The sequence below is a fragment of the Nematolebias whitei genome, chromosome 9 (genome assembly GCF_014905685.2).
Source record: "Nematolebias whitei isolate Nwh7 chromosome 9, NemWhi1, whole genome shotgun sequence".
Taxonomy (NCBI): Eukaryota; Metazoa; Chordata; class Actinopteri; order Cyprinodontiformes; family Rivulidae; genus Nematolebias; species Nematolebias whitei.
Window position 1 is genome coordinate 18,315,966 of NC_056506.1, and position 19,447 is coordinate 18,335,412.

The window sequence follows — 19,447 nt, forward strand, 5'->3', positions numbered from 1 at the left end:
CCCCCCCCCAGGGGGGCGCGCCCCACTATTTGAGAAGGACTGAGTTAACCAGTGAATACAGGGTGCAGTGGTGTGTACAATAATCACAGCCAGTTATGAATCTTAGTGCACCATGATAGACAGCATCCAACATCTGCAGGGTTCTTGTAGGAGGGTTCATGTAAATAATGTCACCGTCATCAATGGAGGGAAGGAAAGACACAGATAAACACAAATTGTCTCTAGGTGTGTGAGAGAGAGAGAGTAAATGGTTGTTTGTCTCGTTTGTTTCGATGTGTCCCTGTGATGGACTGGAGACCTGTCCAGGGTGTCCCCCACCTCTCGCACAGTGATTGCTGGATATGAACACCAGTGACCCCCGTGACCCGAAAAGGAAGAAATGGGTAAAGATAATGGATGGATTACATCGTTCTTTAAAGATATGGTTTACAGAAACTAAACCAAAAACGTTTCTCACTCGAACTTCTCAAATCATTTTATGAAGTAGTTGGAGAAACTTCTGTGGTAGAAATCAAACTAAGGGAAATGTGTGTTTTCTCTCATGAACGGACAAAGAGCTCTTAAAAATAAATGGGGGTTTAATGGGACCAAGATGGTGTAGAAAGTCACAGACTCAACTCCCCGCCATGCCCACAGGTCGTGGTGTCTCTGAGCAAGATACTATACCTATTTGCTCCCCAGGCGCTTACACAGCTGTCCACTGCTCCACCTGGTGTATCTCAGGTGTGAGGCGTTAAATGTAGAGAACTAATGTCATCATTGTATGGAAACATATGATGTACAACTCCGACGGTTCTTCAACCTTCTGACGGTTGGGAAATTCACCACCTTCTTTTCATTTCTTTCCCTGGTGAGGTGTTCCGGACACGTCCCACCGGGTGGAGGCCCAGAGGAAGACCCAGGACACGCTGGAGGGACTATGTTTCTCGGCTGGCCTGGGAACGCCTCGGGATTCCCCCGGAAGAGCTGGCCCAAGTGGCTGGGGAGAGGGAAGTCTGGGTCTCCCTACTTGGGCTGCTACCCCAGCGACCCGACCCCGGATAAGCAGAAGAAAATGGATGGATGGATGGATGGATAGTCTTTTTTCCCCTAAAACTCTACTTGTGCACAACATCTGTTTCTAAATAGTTATTTGATTTACTGACCCAGGGAGTGGTGGCACAGAGGTTAGAGAAGGTGAACCTGTGATAGGAAGGTCGTCGGTTCAACTCCCTGGACCAACAACATCAAAATGTGGGTGGGAAAGGTAAAGCACCCACACCTGCCTCCACCCTCATTTGCACCACTCCTTAACCCCCACCATCTGCTCCCCCAAGCGCAACAGATGGCAGCTCTCTTAGGCTTTGTCAGAATAAAATCCTGTTTATTAACAGTAGCATAAAATAAATAAAAACACGGAGGGAAAAAGCGTGGCTGACTTCTCCCCATCAGATCTTCAGGGGGTTAAATCTGTTCTAGTTATGAATCTAGAGCGTATGGGTCAAACTCAAGGCCCGGGGGCCAAATGTGGCCCTCGTTGACATCTTATCTGGCCCCCAATATGTTATTTTAAATGTAAAATACTTTTATCACTTTAATTTATTCAGTAATCTTTGATTATGATGTCAAAAGTGCAACAGAGAACATCAAATGAGACCAGTCAAACTCTTGTTGAGGAACCTTCATCCATCCATTATCTTTACCCGTTTATTCCATTTTGGGTCACGGGGGTCGCTGGTGCCCATGTCCAGCAATCACTGTGCGAGGGGCGGGGTACACCCTGGACGGGTCGCAAGTCCATCACAGGGACACATAGAGACAAACGAGACAAACAACCATTCACTCTCTCACTCTCACCTAGGGACAATTTAGAGTTACCAATCAGCCTAACATGCATGTTTTTGGACTGTGGGAGAAAACCCACGCATGCATGGAGAGAACATGCAAACTCCACCCAGAAAGGCCCCTGGACCGGGGTTTGAACCAGGGACCTGCTCGCTGAGAGGCAGCAGCTCTACCAGTTGCGCCACCGTGCTGCCAGTTGAGGAACCTGTGACCAAGAAATGATGTGCATCTGATTTGAGTTAATGAAGATTCTGAAACCGGCCCTTAGTTTAAAAAGACGTTTTCATTTTGGCCCTCGTTTGTTAGTGAGTTTGACACCCATGATCTAGAGGTTTTGCTGACTGTTGTGTTCCATACCCAGACAAATTATTATCAGCAAAAAAAACTGTAATTTCTGCAGACATCTTTGCTGACAGTGGTTGGTCTGGTGTGTGACTGATGAACATAGAATATAATTCTGCAGCTATCGTCTCTTCTCATGTGCAGGTTGGATATACTGGATTCTGAGGCCAGGGTTGGTCAGCAGTCTCATACTTACTATCTATACTACTGTATCTTCTTATAATGAAAAAGACTACATTTTTATCAGTCTGAATTATCAACTGTTTATTAAGAAGACTAGAAGTTGAGTCAGCCTTCTTCTGTTGTTGGGTACTGGAGCCAGTAGGACCCATTTTATGGGATTGTCTTTTTGGAACCAGAGTCTGTGCACCAGGGATGTGGGCTTTAAGTCCAGTTTCCGCTCTCATACATTCATGGTGTCACATGGCTTTCCTTTAAAAAACTAATTACAGTAGTCCCTCGGTACTTTGTGGTTCGACTTTTGTGTACTCACTGTTTCGCGGCTTTTCAATGTAAGATTGTACATGACACATAATTGGTTGATTGATGGAAGGCAACCAACCAGAGCATTGTGCTCTGAACCCCTGACACTGATTGGCTCAGTAACTGTAGCATCAGTCTGTCTGCTCTCTTTCACTGTGCTGTTTTAGAGCATTTACAGAGTTTAGAACATTGTTAAGAACAATGCAAGAGTGTGGTAAGGGTTTAAAAAGCCTTAATATATATAAATACTAAAATGGTTTTAGTATTTTACTAGTGGGTTGTTATCGTCCCCCCTCAGCAACACCTAAGGCTCTGTCCTCCCTGATAGAATTCCTTGGAAATTTAAAATTCAAAGAGGTTTTTTTTGGCAGGAGATTTCAACATTGACTGGGATGTCGACCCCCCTCTGTGATAAATTCAAGGAATGTTGCCTGTCACTTAATCTAACCCAACTCATTGACTCTCCCACTAGACCAAATAAAAACTGTCCTGAAAAATCTTTCATTTTAGAACTGTTTCTAACAAATATGCCTCACAAATTCCCTGGTACAGGTGTATTCGCTGACATTTTGAGTGATCATTGTGTAATAGTGGTCTCAGAGATATTAAACTTGTCATGATCAGTGATCTCTGCTTGCCCCATTCTGCTTAAGTCTCTGCCCCTTTATGCCTTTATCACTTCCTCTGTCCCCTGCCTCACTCACAGCCCCTTATGTCATGTTTCTGCACCTCTTTGTCATGCTGTTTTTCACTGCCTCTTGATGTCATGTTTACTTCTGTCATTAAGCCACGCCCCTGTCTGCACTTTCAGCTCATCAGCCCTGATTCACTGCACCTGTGTTTGGCCTTATTTAAGAGCTCCACTTTCACTCGTCCAGTGCCAGATTATTACACCACTCATGGTCCCTGATTTTCCAGCCATCATAGCTTTCTTGCTTCATGCCTGAACCTCAAGCCTTGTTATTGGATTTTTGACCTCACGCCTTGCCTTCTCAATTTCCCATTTCACATCAGCTCCTGTCAATCTGCACTTCAAATCTGCTTATGGCACTTCTGTCACCACGCCCCCTCAGCTGATTCACCGCAATCAACCTTCATGCCTCTCACCTGTTCAGCTCTCTATTTAAGCTCCATGCTCACTCTCCACTGGTGCCAGATTATTCTGTCATGAAGCAAGGTTTTAGGATTCAAACTCAGCCAGACAACAAGAATGGTAACAAACAGTTTTATTGGTTGATTTGCAACTGCTGGGGAGACTCAGGATCCAATTGCTGTAACACGTCTTTGCAGGCAGGTGGGGTGAGAGCCACCTGTCAGATTTTAAAAAGATGAACTGGTAGGAAGGCAGCTACAGAGGGAGGCCTTTAATGCTGTGAACAGTGGGGCAATGCAGGTTTGAGGTCCAAAGGGCAAAGCAGGGGTCAAATATAGGGAGTCAGTGGTACAAGAGTAATCCAAAAGGGTGATCCGTGAGTCGTGGTCATAGACAGAAGAGGAGGTTGTTACCGTGATCAGAGAGGCAGAGCAGAACCAGATGAGGAGCAGGCAAAAATGGGAAATTGAGAAGGCAAGGCGTGAGGTCAAAAATCCAATAACAAAGCTTGCGGTTCAGGCATGAAGCAAGAAAGCTATGATGGCTGGAAAATCAGAGACCATAAGTGGTGTAATAATCTGGCACTGGACAAGTGAATGTGGAGCTCTTAAATAAGGCCAAACACAGGTGCAGTGAATCAGGGCTGATAAGCTCAAAGTGCAGACAGGGGCGTGGCTTAATGACAGAAGAAAACACAACATGAAGAGTCAGGAAAAAACGTTGGTTTCGTACTGTAACCTCAGATTATATGAGTATAGGCACAGCCCTTTAAGGCTATCGCTAGTGGGCTTATCCCTTCGTGCATAGCGCAGCACTGAAAACTTTAGTCCAAGCCCACCTGCTGTGTGGGCCTCACCCCTTGTCCGTATAAACTACGGTGAGACCGGGTAATCGGCTCCCAAATACCTTTTTCTTTCAGCCATTTAGGAACCAGTGAGGCCCAGATCTTAAAGGGCTGTGCCTATACTCATAGCATCTGGGGTTACAGTACGTAACCAATGTTCTAATTCGTATAGGCTTTGCCTTTAAGGCTATTGCTTGTGGGTTAAAGGCAAAGCAGGATCTAGTCTATGCCTCACTGGGTCCATTCAGACACAATATGAAGCGCCCGCTTGCACCAAAAACATTCCATCAACTCAGCCTTTTGTGTGCGTAATTACGCGTTGCGTAATTACGCGTTCCATGCACAGGAACGGCCCGGAGTGAAAAGGTCTCCGACGGGGAAAAAAGGGAAGGCTGAAAAGCAGTCCTGCTACTGAGAATGGAAAAAGAACAGAGGTTACAAATTGTAACTGTGTAACAGTGAGCAGAGCAGGTCAACAGCTCTTCAATATGAACTGATTAATAACAAATGAACTGATTTGTAAATACATGAACTGATTGGTAACAGTAGTCATGAACTGATTAGTAACAATAAAAAACAGCAGTCATGAACTTGTGACTGATAATAAATGTCTCACACTGTAATTGCATGCAGTCAGATGTGAGTTTAAAACGAAATTCCATGAAACAAGTAAAATTCATTCTGTTAGAACACTGAGAACAGAATTGGTCATGGAGAAAGCGGAAACATTACGCAGATAAAAGCAAATAAATGAACAAGGCGATGACCAAGCGGCAGCCGTACAAATGTCCTCCACTGTCATCACTCCATGCAAAGCTGTAAAGGATGAAATCCCTCTGGTGGAATGAGCTCTAAGAGTCTCTGGAGGCTCCACTCCAGATGATCTGTAAGCTTCAGAAATATCCTCACACAGCCAGTGTGAGAGGCGCTGAGTGGATAACGGGCGAACTGCAGAGATGTCCCTATAATGCACAAACAGATGCTGAGTCTGGCGCAGTGGGGCCGTGCGTGCTATATAACATGCCAGCGCGTGCACGGGACAGAGGAGATGGGATGATGCTTCCTCCTCTGATTTGTGAGGAGGGGGTTAAAACCCCTCCAATGTTATCATTCTCGATTTAAATGAGCTTGTGATGTTTTTTGGTATGAAGGCTGAGTTAGGTCTTAGTGCAGCTAAGCTGCTATCAGCTTGAATCCTGAGGCATGACCGGGCAGCAGAGAGCGCAGATAAATTGCTCATTCTCTTTGCTGATGTCAAAGCCAACAACAGGGCTGTTTTAAGTGACAGGAATTTAAGTGACACCTGATCTAAAGGCTCGAAAGGAGCTTTGATCAGAGCTCAAAGAACCATCGTTAGGTCCCACTGTGGAGCTAGTGGGCGTGACACCGATCTGTGTCTTCGTACACCTTTTAGGAAACGCTTAATCAGCGGGTGATTAAAAACTGTTGTGTCACCGAAGCCCTCGTGACAAGAAGAAATAGCCGCAGCATAAGTCTTAATTGTGCTGAAAGCTAGATTTCTGTCCATCAGCTGCTGCAGAAAGGACAGCACCCCACCTAGTGGACATGAGATAGCCTCTACACCTTTTTCCGTGCTCCAGTGCTGAAAAGCTGTCCACTTTGATGTGTACAGCGCTGTGGTGGAATCAGTTCGTGAGTCTTGGGCCCTTTTTACACGGACACGATGGAGGGAAAATGTAGGTTTTTTCGTATGTTAATTAGAGGAAAAGATTTGCGTTGACACGGTCGCATTTTGGGTTTACATGCATCCGGAGGACTCCCCTCCGCCCTCCCGAATCCGCTGTAATTACCATGCCGGGTCATTAGATGGCGCTGTGAATTTTGTACCTTCACCTAATGCGCATGCGTGCTGCCTCGGCACGTTGTTTTCCTCTGTGCTAACCAGCTAACAACAACGTAACGTAACAACAACTTAAAGCTGGATTTTGGATAAGAGTCGACAGATTTGATGCCAAGCGGGACCGCTTCATCTAACAGCTCCACACCGGTCACTGGGTGGACCAGAACCAAGTCAATGTCGGACTTTACTCAGTGATCATCAGTAGCTGTTTTACAGCAGGTAAATCAATGTTCTTAATAATGTTAGCTTGTGTTTACTTCGGTTACAAAACAACCAACTGAGTTTTTATTTTTTCCTGAAAGAAGAAGAAGCTGTCCTTCCACCAGGCAGACCAGTTCTGAACGCGGCTCGGACCAGATGCAGGGCAGGAGGACGTTGAAGAGAGATGTTGATGAACTATTTGTTTAAAATCCCCCTCATTTCTTTTATTCAATCCATTCAAGTTCAGTTAATGTGTTTTAAGTGTGTTCAGTTTAATTATGAGTGTTTGTGTGACATACAATTTGTGGTGTTGAATAAATAAATAAAAATTAGACCTGATGTCTTCATTTTCAACTTTAGTGTTTACGCTATATGTTTAGCATCATTTTAAATTTGAATTACATAATGTCCAGATAGCTTAATTTAGCTCAGAGCTTCATTTTATCTCACACTAACATAAATATTGTTTATTATTATTAAACTGTTGTTATTAAGCACATTTATGTTATAGTGCAGCGCGACGTGTGTGCATGCCACGTTCTATAAACAGTGATATTAGAACTGGATCATATCGTGTCTCTTCCAACACAGATGTCGGTCACAGCACCTAGAATCTGACGTAGATTAACTACGAGATTAAAATATATTCCATCAGTCGAGGTTCAGAAAGCACTGTCCGCTGCCATGTTGATAGAAATATAGTGTCTGTCCGCACGTGCGTGTGCGTATGTGGTTTAACACAAAGTCTCAGCGGAAGAAGTTTACATTATCAGCGGGGGATCAGCGAAAAACCTCCACTCTGGAAGGTGGATTCAGAAACCTCCGGATTCAAAGAGGGGGGCCACTGGTGTCGTGTAAATGATCAGCAGAACCGCAGAGAGAAAGCTGCGGATGCACTAAAATACGGGCCGTGTAAACGGCCCCTTGGATTGTGCACACCACTTCTTGAGAGAGACCCATTTTCTCTAAGCGGATCTGCTCAGCGACCAGACCCAAGGGTCTCCAGGAGGGAATGAGCAGCAGGGCTGCTGCTGACATCACCTTTTCTGGAGAAATCATCCAATTCACTCCGTGATTCAGCATCAAAAAAGGCGATGGCGTCATCCAGCGAACAATCCCCTGCCACGGAAAGGCACTCCTCAATGTTAGCCTTGAACAAGGCAACTCGTCTCTGCTTCTCCTCAGGAGGGAGGAGGACACAGGGACGGCAGGAGGAGGCGAGGACGGCATGGCAGGGACCCAGGCATCCTTCACAGATGTCATGCTGGTCAAAACTCAAACTGTAGCTGGTCTGGCAAGACGGGCACAGGCGGATGGTGATGGTGCTAGACATCGTCTTCTTGAAAAAGCAGTGCTGGTTGCTTGCTGAAGAAAAAATGGGAACCGATTACCCGGTCTCACCGTAATTTATACAAACTGGGGTTGAGGCCCACATAGCAGGTGGGCGTGGACTAAAGTTTTCAGTGCTGCGCTGCGCTGCGCGCGAAGGGATAAACCCACTAGCGATAGCCTTAAAGGGCGAAGCCTATACGAAATAGAACAGCATATGACAAAGAGGTGCAGAAACATGACATGAGGGGCTGGGAGTGAGGTAGGGGACAGAGGAAGTGACAAAGGCATAAGGGGCAGAGACTTAAGGAGAATGGGGCAAGCAGAGATCGCTAATCATGAAAAATACTTCCGCCTTATAAGCCCAGATTAATTCAAAAAAGGGGTTTGAAGCGTTTTTGTGAACAGTCATTCCTCTGGGATCTATTTCACTTTGACTGGCATCGTATTCTATTAACTGACCACATGAACACCACTTGGAACTATTTTCATAATAGTTTCATTTATTTTATTAACAAACATGCTCCTTTTCGTCAGTTCAGAATAAAGGGACACAACAGTCCCTGATTTACTCCTGAACTAGCTGACCTCCTGCACAGGAGAGACCATCTTTGGGTTACAGCGAGAGAATCTGGCTCAGACACCGATTGGTTGAGTTTTCGACAGCTGAGGAATAAATGCACAACATTCATCAAAGCCACAAAACTTAACTATTTCTTATATCAGATCTCGAAAATCTAAATGACCCTAAAAGATTCTGGAAAACCATCAAATCTCTTTCAGGAAGCTCCCAATCATCTGACCTCCCATCACAATTTCTCATTAACCCTGTTCCTGTGTCAAATAAGCACAAGATCATGAACTGTTTCAACAAACATTTTATCGCTTCTAGTTCTTTATTTGACACAGTTACTAATGGAAAATCAGCCACTTCTCTTAATAACCAAACTTCTACAAATCAAATCTCTCCTACAAGTCAATCCTCAGTTAATCACACCTTCTCTTTTTCTCCATTCTCAGTTTGTGAGGTAAATAAACTGTTAAAAGGTCTCAATCCTAAAAAATCTGCAGGACCAGAGGAACTTCCACCTTATTTCTTAAGGCTGGCTGCTCATATCATCGCAGTCTCTGTGTCCCACATCTTTAACCTGTCCATAAGCCAAAACTCCATTCCAGACACTTGGAAAACAGCCTTTGTTCTTCCTTTGCTGAAGGGAGGTGACCCCACCTCACTGAACAACTATTGACCAATCTCTAAACTCTGCATTTTAGCCAAGATTCTAGAAAAACTGATAAACTCTCAAATCAAAATTTATCTGGACTCATTTAACATCTTACCTTGCCTTCAATCTGGTTTCAGGAAACAAGACAGCACAACGACTGCATCACCGAACGTTCTTAATGACGTTGTTGAAGCATCAGATGCTAAGGATTATTGTGCTGCACTTTTCTGAGACCTGTCTAAAGCTTTTGACACTGTGGATCATGACATCTTGTGTCATAAGCTCTCAGAAATTGGGTTCTCAGATCATATCATTGGTTGGTTCTCTATCTTTCAGTTCAGAGGCAATGTATTCAACATAATGGTACTTCCTCCAGTTATTTAAAAGTCAACAATGGTGTACCACAAGGCTCAGTCTTAGGACCCACCCTCTTTACAATCTACATAGGTAATGTAGGTCAGAGGATCCTTGACACACCCTTACATTTCTATGCTGATGACACAGTTGTTTATTGTTGAGCAAAAACAGTTGATAAGGCTTTCCAGCTTTTGCAGTTCGCATTTGACATCATCCAGTCAGATTTGTTTAACCTCAAACTTGTCCTAAATGCCAATGAACCCAAAGGGATGCTTTTTTCAAACAGGAAGTCAGTCCCGGCAGCACGGTGGCGCAACTGGCAGAGCTGCTGCCTCTCAGCGAGCAGGTCCTTGGTTCAAACCCCGGTCCAGGGGCCTTTCTGGGTGGAGTTTGCATGTTCTCTCCGTGCATGCGTGGGTTTTCTCCGGGTACTCTGGTTTCCTCCCACAGTCCAAAAACATGCATGTTAGGCTGATTGGTAACTCTAAATTGTCCCTAGGTGTGAGTGAGAGAGTGAATGGTTGTTTGTCTCGTTTGTCTCTATGTGGCCCTGTGATGGACTTGCGACCCGTCCAGGGTGTACCCCGCCCCTCGCACAGTGATTGCTGGACATGGGCACCAGCGACCCCCGTGACCCAAAATGGAATAAGCGGGTAAAGAAAATGGATGGATGGATGAAGTCAGTTCCAACAGTTCTTCCTCCGATTGTATCCTCAAATGGTGTCCCAATTGAGTTTGTTGATTCCTATAAATATTTGGTTATCTTGGTCAACTTGCATCTCTTTTTTAAGCTCCACTTGGAAAACCTAGTAAAGAAGCTGAAAGTTAAACTGGGTTTCTTTTTCAGAAACAGATCCTGTCTAACTCTGAATGCTAGGAAACGCCTTGTAACTGTGACTTTCCTTCCCTCCATTGATTACGGTGACATTATTTACGATTGCTTCTACAAGTACCCTGCTGGATGCTGTCTATCACGGTGCACTAAGATTCATAACTGGCTGTGATTATCGTACCCATCACTGCACACTGTATTCACTGGTTAACTGGGCATCATTAACTTCATGCAGACTCTCTCACTGGTACATTTTCATCTTTAAATCACTTCTTGGTCTGCTGCCTTCATACATCTCCTCCTACATGTCTCTGCGTGAGTGCAGCTACAGCGTGCGCTCTCGGGACATTATTACATGCAGTGTCCTCCCGGTGCGGACTGAACTTGGCAAAAGGGCCTTCTCTTACTCAACTCCTGTTTCCTGGAATATCTTGCAAAAAGATCTGAAGCTCTAAACCTTGACCTCTCTAAGTGGCTTTAAGCATCTGTTGGACTCCTGGCAAGAACCAATGCAGACATTTTCCTGTTTTTAGTTTTTTACATTCGCCTTATAATCTAGCTGTTTTCGCTACTTTTTTGGCCATCTTATTTTAATTTGTAAGAAAAAAAATTTGTATGCCTCTTTTATGATTGTCTATTGTTGTTGTTGTTGTCCATTGTTATCGTCACTCTTTGTTGAAATCTGGTCTCTCTTGTAAATGAGTCCTCGAGGCTCAATGGGATTAACCTTTCTAAATAAAGTTTGAATGCATGAAAAAAAAAAAAAAAAACGTCCCTACTTCACAGATTTTCACGTATTGTGGGGTGGGGGTCTCTGGGACATAACCCCCGGGACAGGTGAGGGACTACTTTACAACGAAACAAGATAAAAAATATGACTAATTATTCATACAAGGTGAATAAACACCTAAACCATCCCTTTAAACGGAGGAGTGGAACTTCAAGCTTGTACTAGGACCATCCTGTGGGGGCACTCATCCCTTTCCAGTTTCAGCTTTCAGATTCTCATTGAATGTTTAGTTTTAGTTAAAGTGTGAAGATCTAAAGTAACTTTAAAAGTATTCATTGCTTTTTCCCACTCATAAACAGACAGACATACTTGGAGACGTCTCACCTCTCCTGAGCGTTTCCTCACAGGCCACCCCCTGGTAGCCTGACTTACAGATGCAGCTGCAGGAGGTGCCAGACAGGACCGGGATCCCATTGTGTCTGCAGGGGGCGCATCGACAAGCGTCAAACTGCTGCAGGTACTCATCCAAGGCCTTCTGCAGGTTAGATACTCGTGCTCCTGCGTGCTCAGCAGCACTACTGAAGCTCACAACTTCATGAATGGGCATGATCTATGAGGTTAGAACCAGAACCATGGTGTAAGTGTCCGAGTCAGACCAACAGTGTCAGAACTCCCAGCTTGGTTCCTGTTCAGTTTTCTGGGCTCTTTTAAACCCTATTAGCACAGGATTAGTTTTACCTAGGGATCACATGCTATTTATAATAATTATGGAGACTGTCTGTGTTGTTAATCCCGTGTGAATCAGCCATGTCAGTAATTTATAAAGTAAGAATCCCCCTGCAAATTACCTACTATATTTTGCTGAACTCAGAGGTCCTGTGATAATACTAATTCAATGTAAATAGGCATCTTTGTGATTTGGACAGAAATGGGCGGGATCCGATACGTAATGAGGCAGTTGTTGTTTTTGTTTAAGAAAATAATTTTGAAAAATATAGAACAAGTCTATTTTAAATGAACACGCTGCTCACTTCTGCTTTTATGCTGCCATTTACTTCACCGCAAATGACAGCAGGTGCAGAGACGCGCGTATGATCAACTGACCCATCCATCCATCCATTATAGTTACCCGCTTCTTCCTTTTCGGGTAGCGGGGGTTCGCTGGTGCTCATGTCCAGCCATCATTGTGCGAGAGGCAGGGGACACCCTGGATAGGTCGCAAGTCCATTACAACTGGCAGGTCAGCGGACGTGCGCGGCCGGTGACAGGTTGTCCATCTGAGCTTAACGTGGCTTTTTTTACCTCTTAAACCAGCCGGTTGGACCTGCCTCCTCCTCAACGAGTAGATTAACACAATTTTACATTGTGCATCCTTTAGTTTGCTTTGTGCTGATTTGTAAAACCACAAAGAAAACCAAATAATGCACAATGTAAAATTGTGTTAATCTACTTGTTGAGGAGGAGGCAGGTCCAACCGGCTGGTTTAAGAGATAAAAAAAAAAAGCCACGTTAAGCTCAGATGGACAGATGTCACCGGCCGCGTGCATCTGCTGACCCACCGGTTGAAATGGGCTTGCGACCTGTCCAGGGTGTCCCCTGCCTCTCGCACAATGATGGCGGACATGAGCACCAGCGATCCCCACTACCCGAAAAGGAAGAAGCTGGTAAATACAATGGATGGGTCAGCTGATCATGCATGTGTCTCGGCACCTGCTATCATTTGCGGTAAATGAAGTAGCAGCATCTACAAAAGCCGAAACGAGCAGTGCATTCATTTAAAATAACCTTGTTCTATATTTTTCAAAATGATTTTGCTTAAACAAAAACAAAAACTGCCTCATTACGTATTGGATCCCGCCCATTTCTGTCCAAATCACAGAGATGCCTATTCGCATTGAATTAGTATTATCACAGGACCTCTGAGTTCAGCAAAATATAGTAGGTAATTTGCAGGGGAATTCTTACTTTACAAATTACTGACATGGCTGATTCACAGGGGATTAACAACACCAACAATCGCCATAATTTTTACAAATAGCATGTGGTCCCCAGGTAAAATGAATCCCATGCGAATAGGGCTTTAGTGACATTTTTACCTCAAACTCCGTCAGTGCTGGGCTGTATTTGAGAGAAGCCCCCCACTTCCTGTACGTGTCTGTGTTTCTGATGGCCAGCAGGCCTGAGCCGGTCTCTGTGATCCCCCCTTTCACCATCGTGAGCACATCCTGAACCAGAGCTTTGTTAGAGGACGACTCTACAGAGACACACGTCATGTTAAACTGAAGAGTAAATGCAGTGAAGACAAAGTCATTGTGTGGATTTCTCACCATCAGATATGTCCTTGTTTTTATCACATTGGCTAGCTTTCACCTTAAAGCCCAATGACATGCCTTCTTCAACAGGATAACTCAAACCAAGAGAGGCTCCGAAACAGGACTGAAGAGTCTGAGCATTGATTTCTGGAGGGGGGGTGGGGTGAGGGTTACTTCCTGTGACACCCTCCCACAGACCTTGCTGTTTGAGAAACTGAAACTGATTACCTGACTGCGCCATGGCTGTTTTATTGATGATATACACGTATTCCAGAATGCCTCCCATGGTTCCCTCCGTCACATAGTGGGTCCCAAACGTGTTGAGAAAGCTGGAGTACATGCCAAAGTCATACTTCTCAGGAAGCTCCATGAGGGACACGTAGAAGTCTTCATGCAGCATCAGCTGATCAGTCCTCATTTTGAAGCGCGCCGTTTCCACTTTTGACCAGAGTCTCATGAACCCGAGGTCCTGAAGCAACGAAACACCCCATGTTACTCATTTAAACACAGAAATAAACAAGCAAACACCTATTTACCACTTCTGCAAGTGTTTCACATGTTGGGGTGGGATGCTCTTTGTGTTTTTAACCTATGAATTTCTTAATTTTTACAAATGAGCACCGTTTTGTTACCTGGAAACTCTCCATTCAACTGTAATGTGACAGTCATCAAAGAAAAGGTAACAAATAGTTACCAAACTGTAAAACTGTAGTTCCACAAAGCAATAGTCCCAACCCTGGTCCTTGAGGAACACCATTCTGCACGTTATAGTTGTTTCCCTGCTCCAACACACCAGATTCAGTAATTTAATTACTTCCTCGTGCTCTGCAGAAGCCTGTTAATGACCCATTAGTTAAAATCAGGTGTGTCGGAGCAGAGAAACAACTAAAACATGCAGGATGGTGTTCCTCAAGGACCAGGGTTGGGAACCCCTGCTATAAAGAACTTGTACCTGGCTGTAATGTTTGGTTAGGTTCTTCAGAAACTCTGACTCGGAGCTGCCCTGCAGTCCAACCTCCACGAACTGGATCCCAACTGAGAAGCTGGCCATGGAGGACGACATGCTCTTCCTCGCCTCCAGCAGGCTTTGCATGTCCTCAAAATATTCATGGGAGCCTTTAGATGTGGCTTCAGCCTGCAATGCAGTAAGCTTTAATTAATAACAGGACTTTGATTTTAAACCCACCAATCCTGAAGATTACACAAAACGGGACAAAAGCAGTTACCACAAAGCGGTAGGTGTGATAATTGTAAGGCTTCCTGTAGTTCTTCTCGTCTTCGTTGTAGTGAAGGTTCTCACAGAATGAGTCATAGCTGAGTTTCCTCCATTCTCCATTATAAACATATTCACACTTCCCACCAAAGTACTGAGGGTCAAGTACTTGATTCATAAAATCTCTGGTCAGGATGTTATAGCTTTAAAATAACAGAATATTCCAAATTAATTTCAGTTTTTTTCAGAATGAGTAAAATCATCTCTTTAGATCTTTCTAAATACAGTCTGAAGTTATCAGGAGGAGATCGCTGCTCCTTGTTTAATGCCTGGTTGATGTTCCTCTTTTAGACTTTAATGGTCAAAGGTCACAGCTGTTTGGTCAAAAAAAAAATCACAGATGGTAATTTAAATGGCTAGTGTTCACATGTAGAAGTGAGGTTCAGTGGAAGGTTATAAACAGTTGGAGGTTTGATTCCACCAGCATGTTGACGTGTCACTGGGTGAGACCCTGAAGTCGCCACTGTCCCTGTGTCCCATCAGTGTCTGACAGTGATCCAAAGTTTAGATTAATCTCTACAGAATGAATGACTCAGATTATCTTTGTAGAGATGTAATCGATGCTGTGAGGATGTGTGAGGAGCTCCATGAGGGCACAGGTTGTGTTGTAAAGAGCTTTGAGTATCCTGCTTGGATAGAAAGGCGCCACATGATGAGCCCATTTACAAAGATTTACACAGAGTTCAAGAGTCCACAGCAGCTGCAGCTAGCTGTAGCATTACTGGAGTAGCCTAGGGCAGTTTAGCAGGAATATCAATCAATCTGCTGATCTATCCATCATCCATGAACCATCATCCATCCATCCATCAACCATGAACCATCATGCATCCATCCATTCATCCAGCCATCATACATCAACCATCATCCATCATCCATCAACTATCAAACATGCATCCATCAACCATCCATTCATCAACATCATCCATCTATCCATCCATCCATGATACATCCATCCATCAACCATCAACTATCATCCATCCATCCATCAACCATCAACTATCATTCATCCATCTATCATCCATCATCCATCAACCACCCATCTGTCAGCCATATCCATCAACCATCAACATCCATCCAGCATCCATCAACCATCCAACATCCATCCATCAACCATCCATCCATCAATCATCCATCCATTATCCATCAACCGTCCATCAACCATCCAACATCCATCCATCAACCATCAACCATCATCCATCAACCATCCATCATCATCCATCAAACATCCATCCAATATCCATCAACCATCATCCATCACCCATCATCCATTCATCAACCATCCAACAAACATTAATCATTCATCCATCATCCATCAATCATCAACCATCCATCCATTAACTGTCAACCATCCATCCATCATCCATTAACCATCCACCATCCATTCATAAATCATCAACTATCTTCCATCCATTATCCATCCATCCACCATCCATCATCCATCCATCAACCATCCATCATCTATCCACAAACCATCAACCATCATCCACCCATCAACCATCCATCATCTATCCACAAACCATCATCCATCCATCAACCATCCATCATCCATCAACCATCCATCTATCATCCATCAACCATCACCCATCCATCCATTATCCATCCATCACCCATCCATCAACCATCCAGCCATCCTTCTTCTTTACACACTTTTCCCTGCATGATCAGGGAAGCTGATGTCTATCTTAACTGGTTCTTGTGTGAGAGGCCGGGGACACCTGGATATGTCTGCAGTTCAACTCAGGGACACATAGAGACAAAAAAGACAGTCACACTCTCACTCACACCTAGAAAAAATTGTGTAGAATCAGGTAGTACATGGTCAAACACAAATTCAAGGTCAGCATACAGCTCTTGTGTCTGACCCTGTACACCTGCTTTTATTTGATTTTTCTATATAGACATATTAGTTTGGTTGGTATTTTATGTTGTAATGACTAAATATTGTCACCGTGTGATGTTGTATATGTTAGAATGACTGCAGAGCAGTTAAAACAGGAATATATGAACACTGTTCAGGCATGAATACATTTAGATCTTAATGTATCACAAAGTTATGACTTTGAGCAGCACATAAGTAATGAAAACAATCAGTAGACATAACATGCATGTTTTGGATCAGTGAGAGGAAATTAGAGTGCAAGGAGAAAACAGCTGGAATATTATGACATCCGAATATTCATGTAAGGAAAAACTGATTTGAGGGTTTTTGAAGATTAGAGCTGTTTTGAGTTGGCTCTGAATGTGTGTCCACTCAGACTGGCCATTATTGGCTCATGAAGACTATCCAACCTGAATTTTATTGTCTTAAATCCATCCATCCATCCATTATCTTTACTCGTTTCTTCCTTTTTGGGTTGCGGGGGTCACTGATGTCCATGTCCAACAATCACTGTGCGAGAGGCGGGGGACACCCTGGACAGGTCACAAGTCCATCACAGGGACACACAGAGACAAATGAGACAAACAACCATTCACTCTCTCACTCACACCTAGGGACAATTTAGAGTTACCAATGAGTCTAACATGCATGTTTTTGGTCTGTGGGAGGAAACCGGAATACCCGGAGAAAACCCACGCATGCACAGAGAGAACATGCAAACTCCACCCAGAAAGGCCCTGGGCTGGGATTTAAACTGGTGACCTTCTCGCTGAGAGGCAACAGCTCTACCAACTGCACCACCATGCCGCCCCTTAAATCCAAGCTTTATAATTTCATGCAAATACTATTTTGAACTCTTTCCAATCTTTGTCAGTTTTGCATACCATGAATATTTTGTCTGAATTGTTCCACAGGAAGAGCTCCTACGTATGCTGCACTAGAAATGCTACAGCTAGCCACTGTTGCTGCTATTTGTGTTTGAGAATGACTTCAGAATTTAATTAAACTAGCCCTGTACCAAGAAACTGTTGGTAATGAAAGATGTCATGGTGTTGGTATGAACTGCATATTTAGAAATTTGAGTTGTTTTAGAATGGCAACACTCCACTTTGATCCTAGCAGAGTTCAGGTCTAACCGTCATTTGAGGAAGACATGAATTGTTCATAACTTTTCCACTGAACATGACTTTCAAACGGCCAAAGTCTCCTTTGAGTCGGTGTGCTGTTCACCCCTGTGTGCCTCGCTCGGCTCCAGGAATCGTCATGAAGTTGGAACACTTATCGTCTCGTAGGTTGAAACTTTCACACTGGTCTTCGTCAGAGAAGTCATCGCAGTCTGATTCTCCATTACAGCGAAGAGACTGGCTGATGCAGCGGCCTGGATGGACAAAAAGACAGGTGCTGGACCGTCACACGCTGCATGAAGTCCTCCTCAGCAGGAGGCAACAGATGGTGTTTGAGGATAACACTCACCTGTTTCTGGGCAGGTGAAGCTCGCTCCACAGTGATCAGGTACCAAACACTGGCTGGTTGCTCTTGGACACGCCAGCCTGTCCCACAACGTCTCAAGACACTTTTGACCATCAAACTGGGAAGGTTTCTCTAAGTACTGGAAACGTAACTGAGGCGGAATAAAAAATGTCTTTAAAATCCTGAGGAGGTTTGATTTTCTTTCTACAAGTGCTGAGAATGACAGATGTAAATACTGAACACACAAAACCTCATAAAGTCGATGCTCAGTAATCCATGTATACAATCCAACAATTTTCAGTAAGGTCATCTGGACAGTTTCTTTTTTTTTGTGCTGAAACATTTCACCTTCCATCCAGAAGGCTTCATCAGTCAAGGAAACACACAACACAAAACTGATTCTTCTCCCAACAGCTTACTCCAAAGTGGAACAAACCAGTTTTGTTGGTGCTAAGATTTGGCACGCCCCCTCCTCTGGTGCCGGCCCTAACTTTTGAACCAGTTTGACATGACTGTCGACAAGGAAGAGGGCCGGCACCGGAGGAGGGGGCGTGCCAAAGAGACCATCTTAGCACCAACATAACTGGTTTGTTCCACTTTGGAGTAAGCTGTTGGGGGAAGAATCAGTTTTGTGTTGTGTGTTTCCTTGACTGATGAAGCCTTCTGGATGGAAGGTGAAATGTTTCAGCACAAAAAAAAAGAAACTGTCCAGATGACCTGACTGAAAAATGTTGGACACAACCTCATAATTCTAATATATATATATATATATATATATATATATATATATTGCTGTGTTGCTGATAAAGTTACCTGAGGTTAAATTTCTGTGAAACAAATAAAGTTAAGAAATGTATATTCTTCAACACATTTTAAAGTTTTAAACTCAGATAAGTTTATGTTGAGAAATGATTAAAGAGCTCAAGCTCAGTCAGCCATGGTGGCCATCTTGAACTGGGTTTTCTCCAGCAGTAATGAGTGCTGGAGGTACATCCAATAATTACTTCCATTAGAGCCTTCTCTGTTGCAGGTCCAAGACTGTGGAATGACTTACCACTACATGTCAGGCAGGCACCCTCCCTCACGGTTTTAAGTCTCGCTTTTATAAGCGAGACACTTTTCTTTCCTGGTTTTTGACACTATGTGATTTTGTTTTTAACCTGTCTGTATTCAACAGTTTTAGCCATTTAGTTACTATCTTTTTCCATTTGGATCTATGTATTTTTTGCTTTGTACTTTACTTGTTTGTTTCTGCTGTACTGTACAGCACTTTGGTTGGCCTTGTCACTGTTTTAAGTACTTTATAAATGGTATGGTATGGTATGGTATGGCATGGTATGGTATGGCATGGTATGGTATGGCATGGTATGGTATGGTATGGTATGGTATGGTAT

General features: G+C 43.8%; 1 protein-coding gene across 1 annotated transcript in view; it reads right to left on the reverse strand.

Moving 5' to 3' along the window:
- c8a (complement component 8, alpha polypeptide) overlaps positions 1-19,447 on the reverse strand; it is a 24,404-nt gene that overhangs the window by 3,388 nt on the left and 1,569 nt on the right. The window contains exons 3-10 of the mRNA XM_037681526.1: positions 18,057-18,204; positions 17,814-17,961; positions 14,658-14,847; positions 14,384-14,566; positions 13,660-13,900; positions 13,447-13,578; positions 13,216-13,373; positions 11,504-11,729 (exon numbers count right to left, since the gene is read on the reverse strand). Coding sequence (XP_037537454.1) covers positions 11,504-11,729; positions 13,216-13,373; positions 13,447-13,578; positions 13,660-13,900; positions 14,384-14,566; positions 14,658-14,847; positions 17,814-17,961; positions 18,057-18,204 — 1,426 coding nt within the window. The remainder of the gene's footprint in view (positions 1-11,503; positions 11,730-13,215; positions 13,374-13,446; positions 13,579-13,659; positions 13,901-14,383; positions 14,567-14,657; positions 14,848-17,813; positions 17,962-18,056; positions 18,205-19,447) is intronic.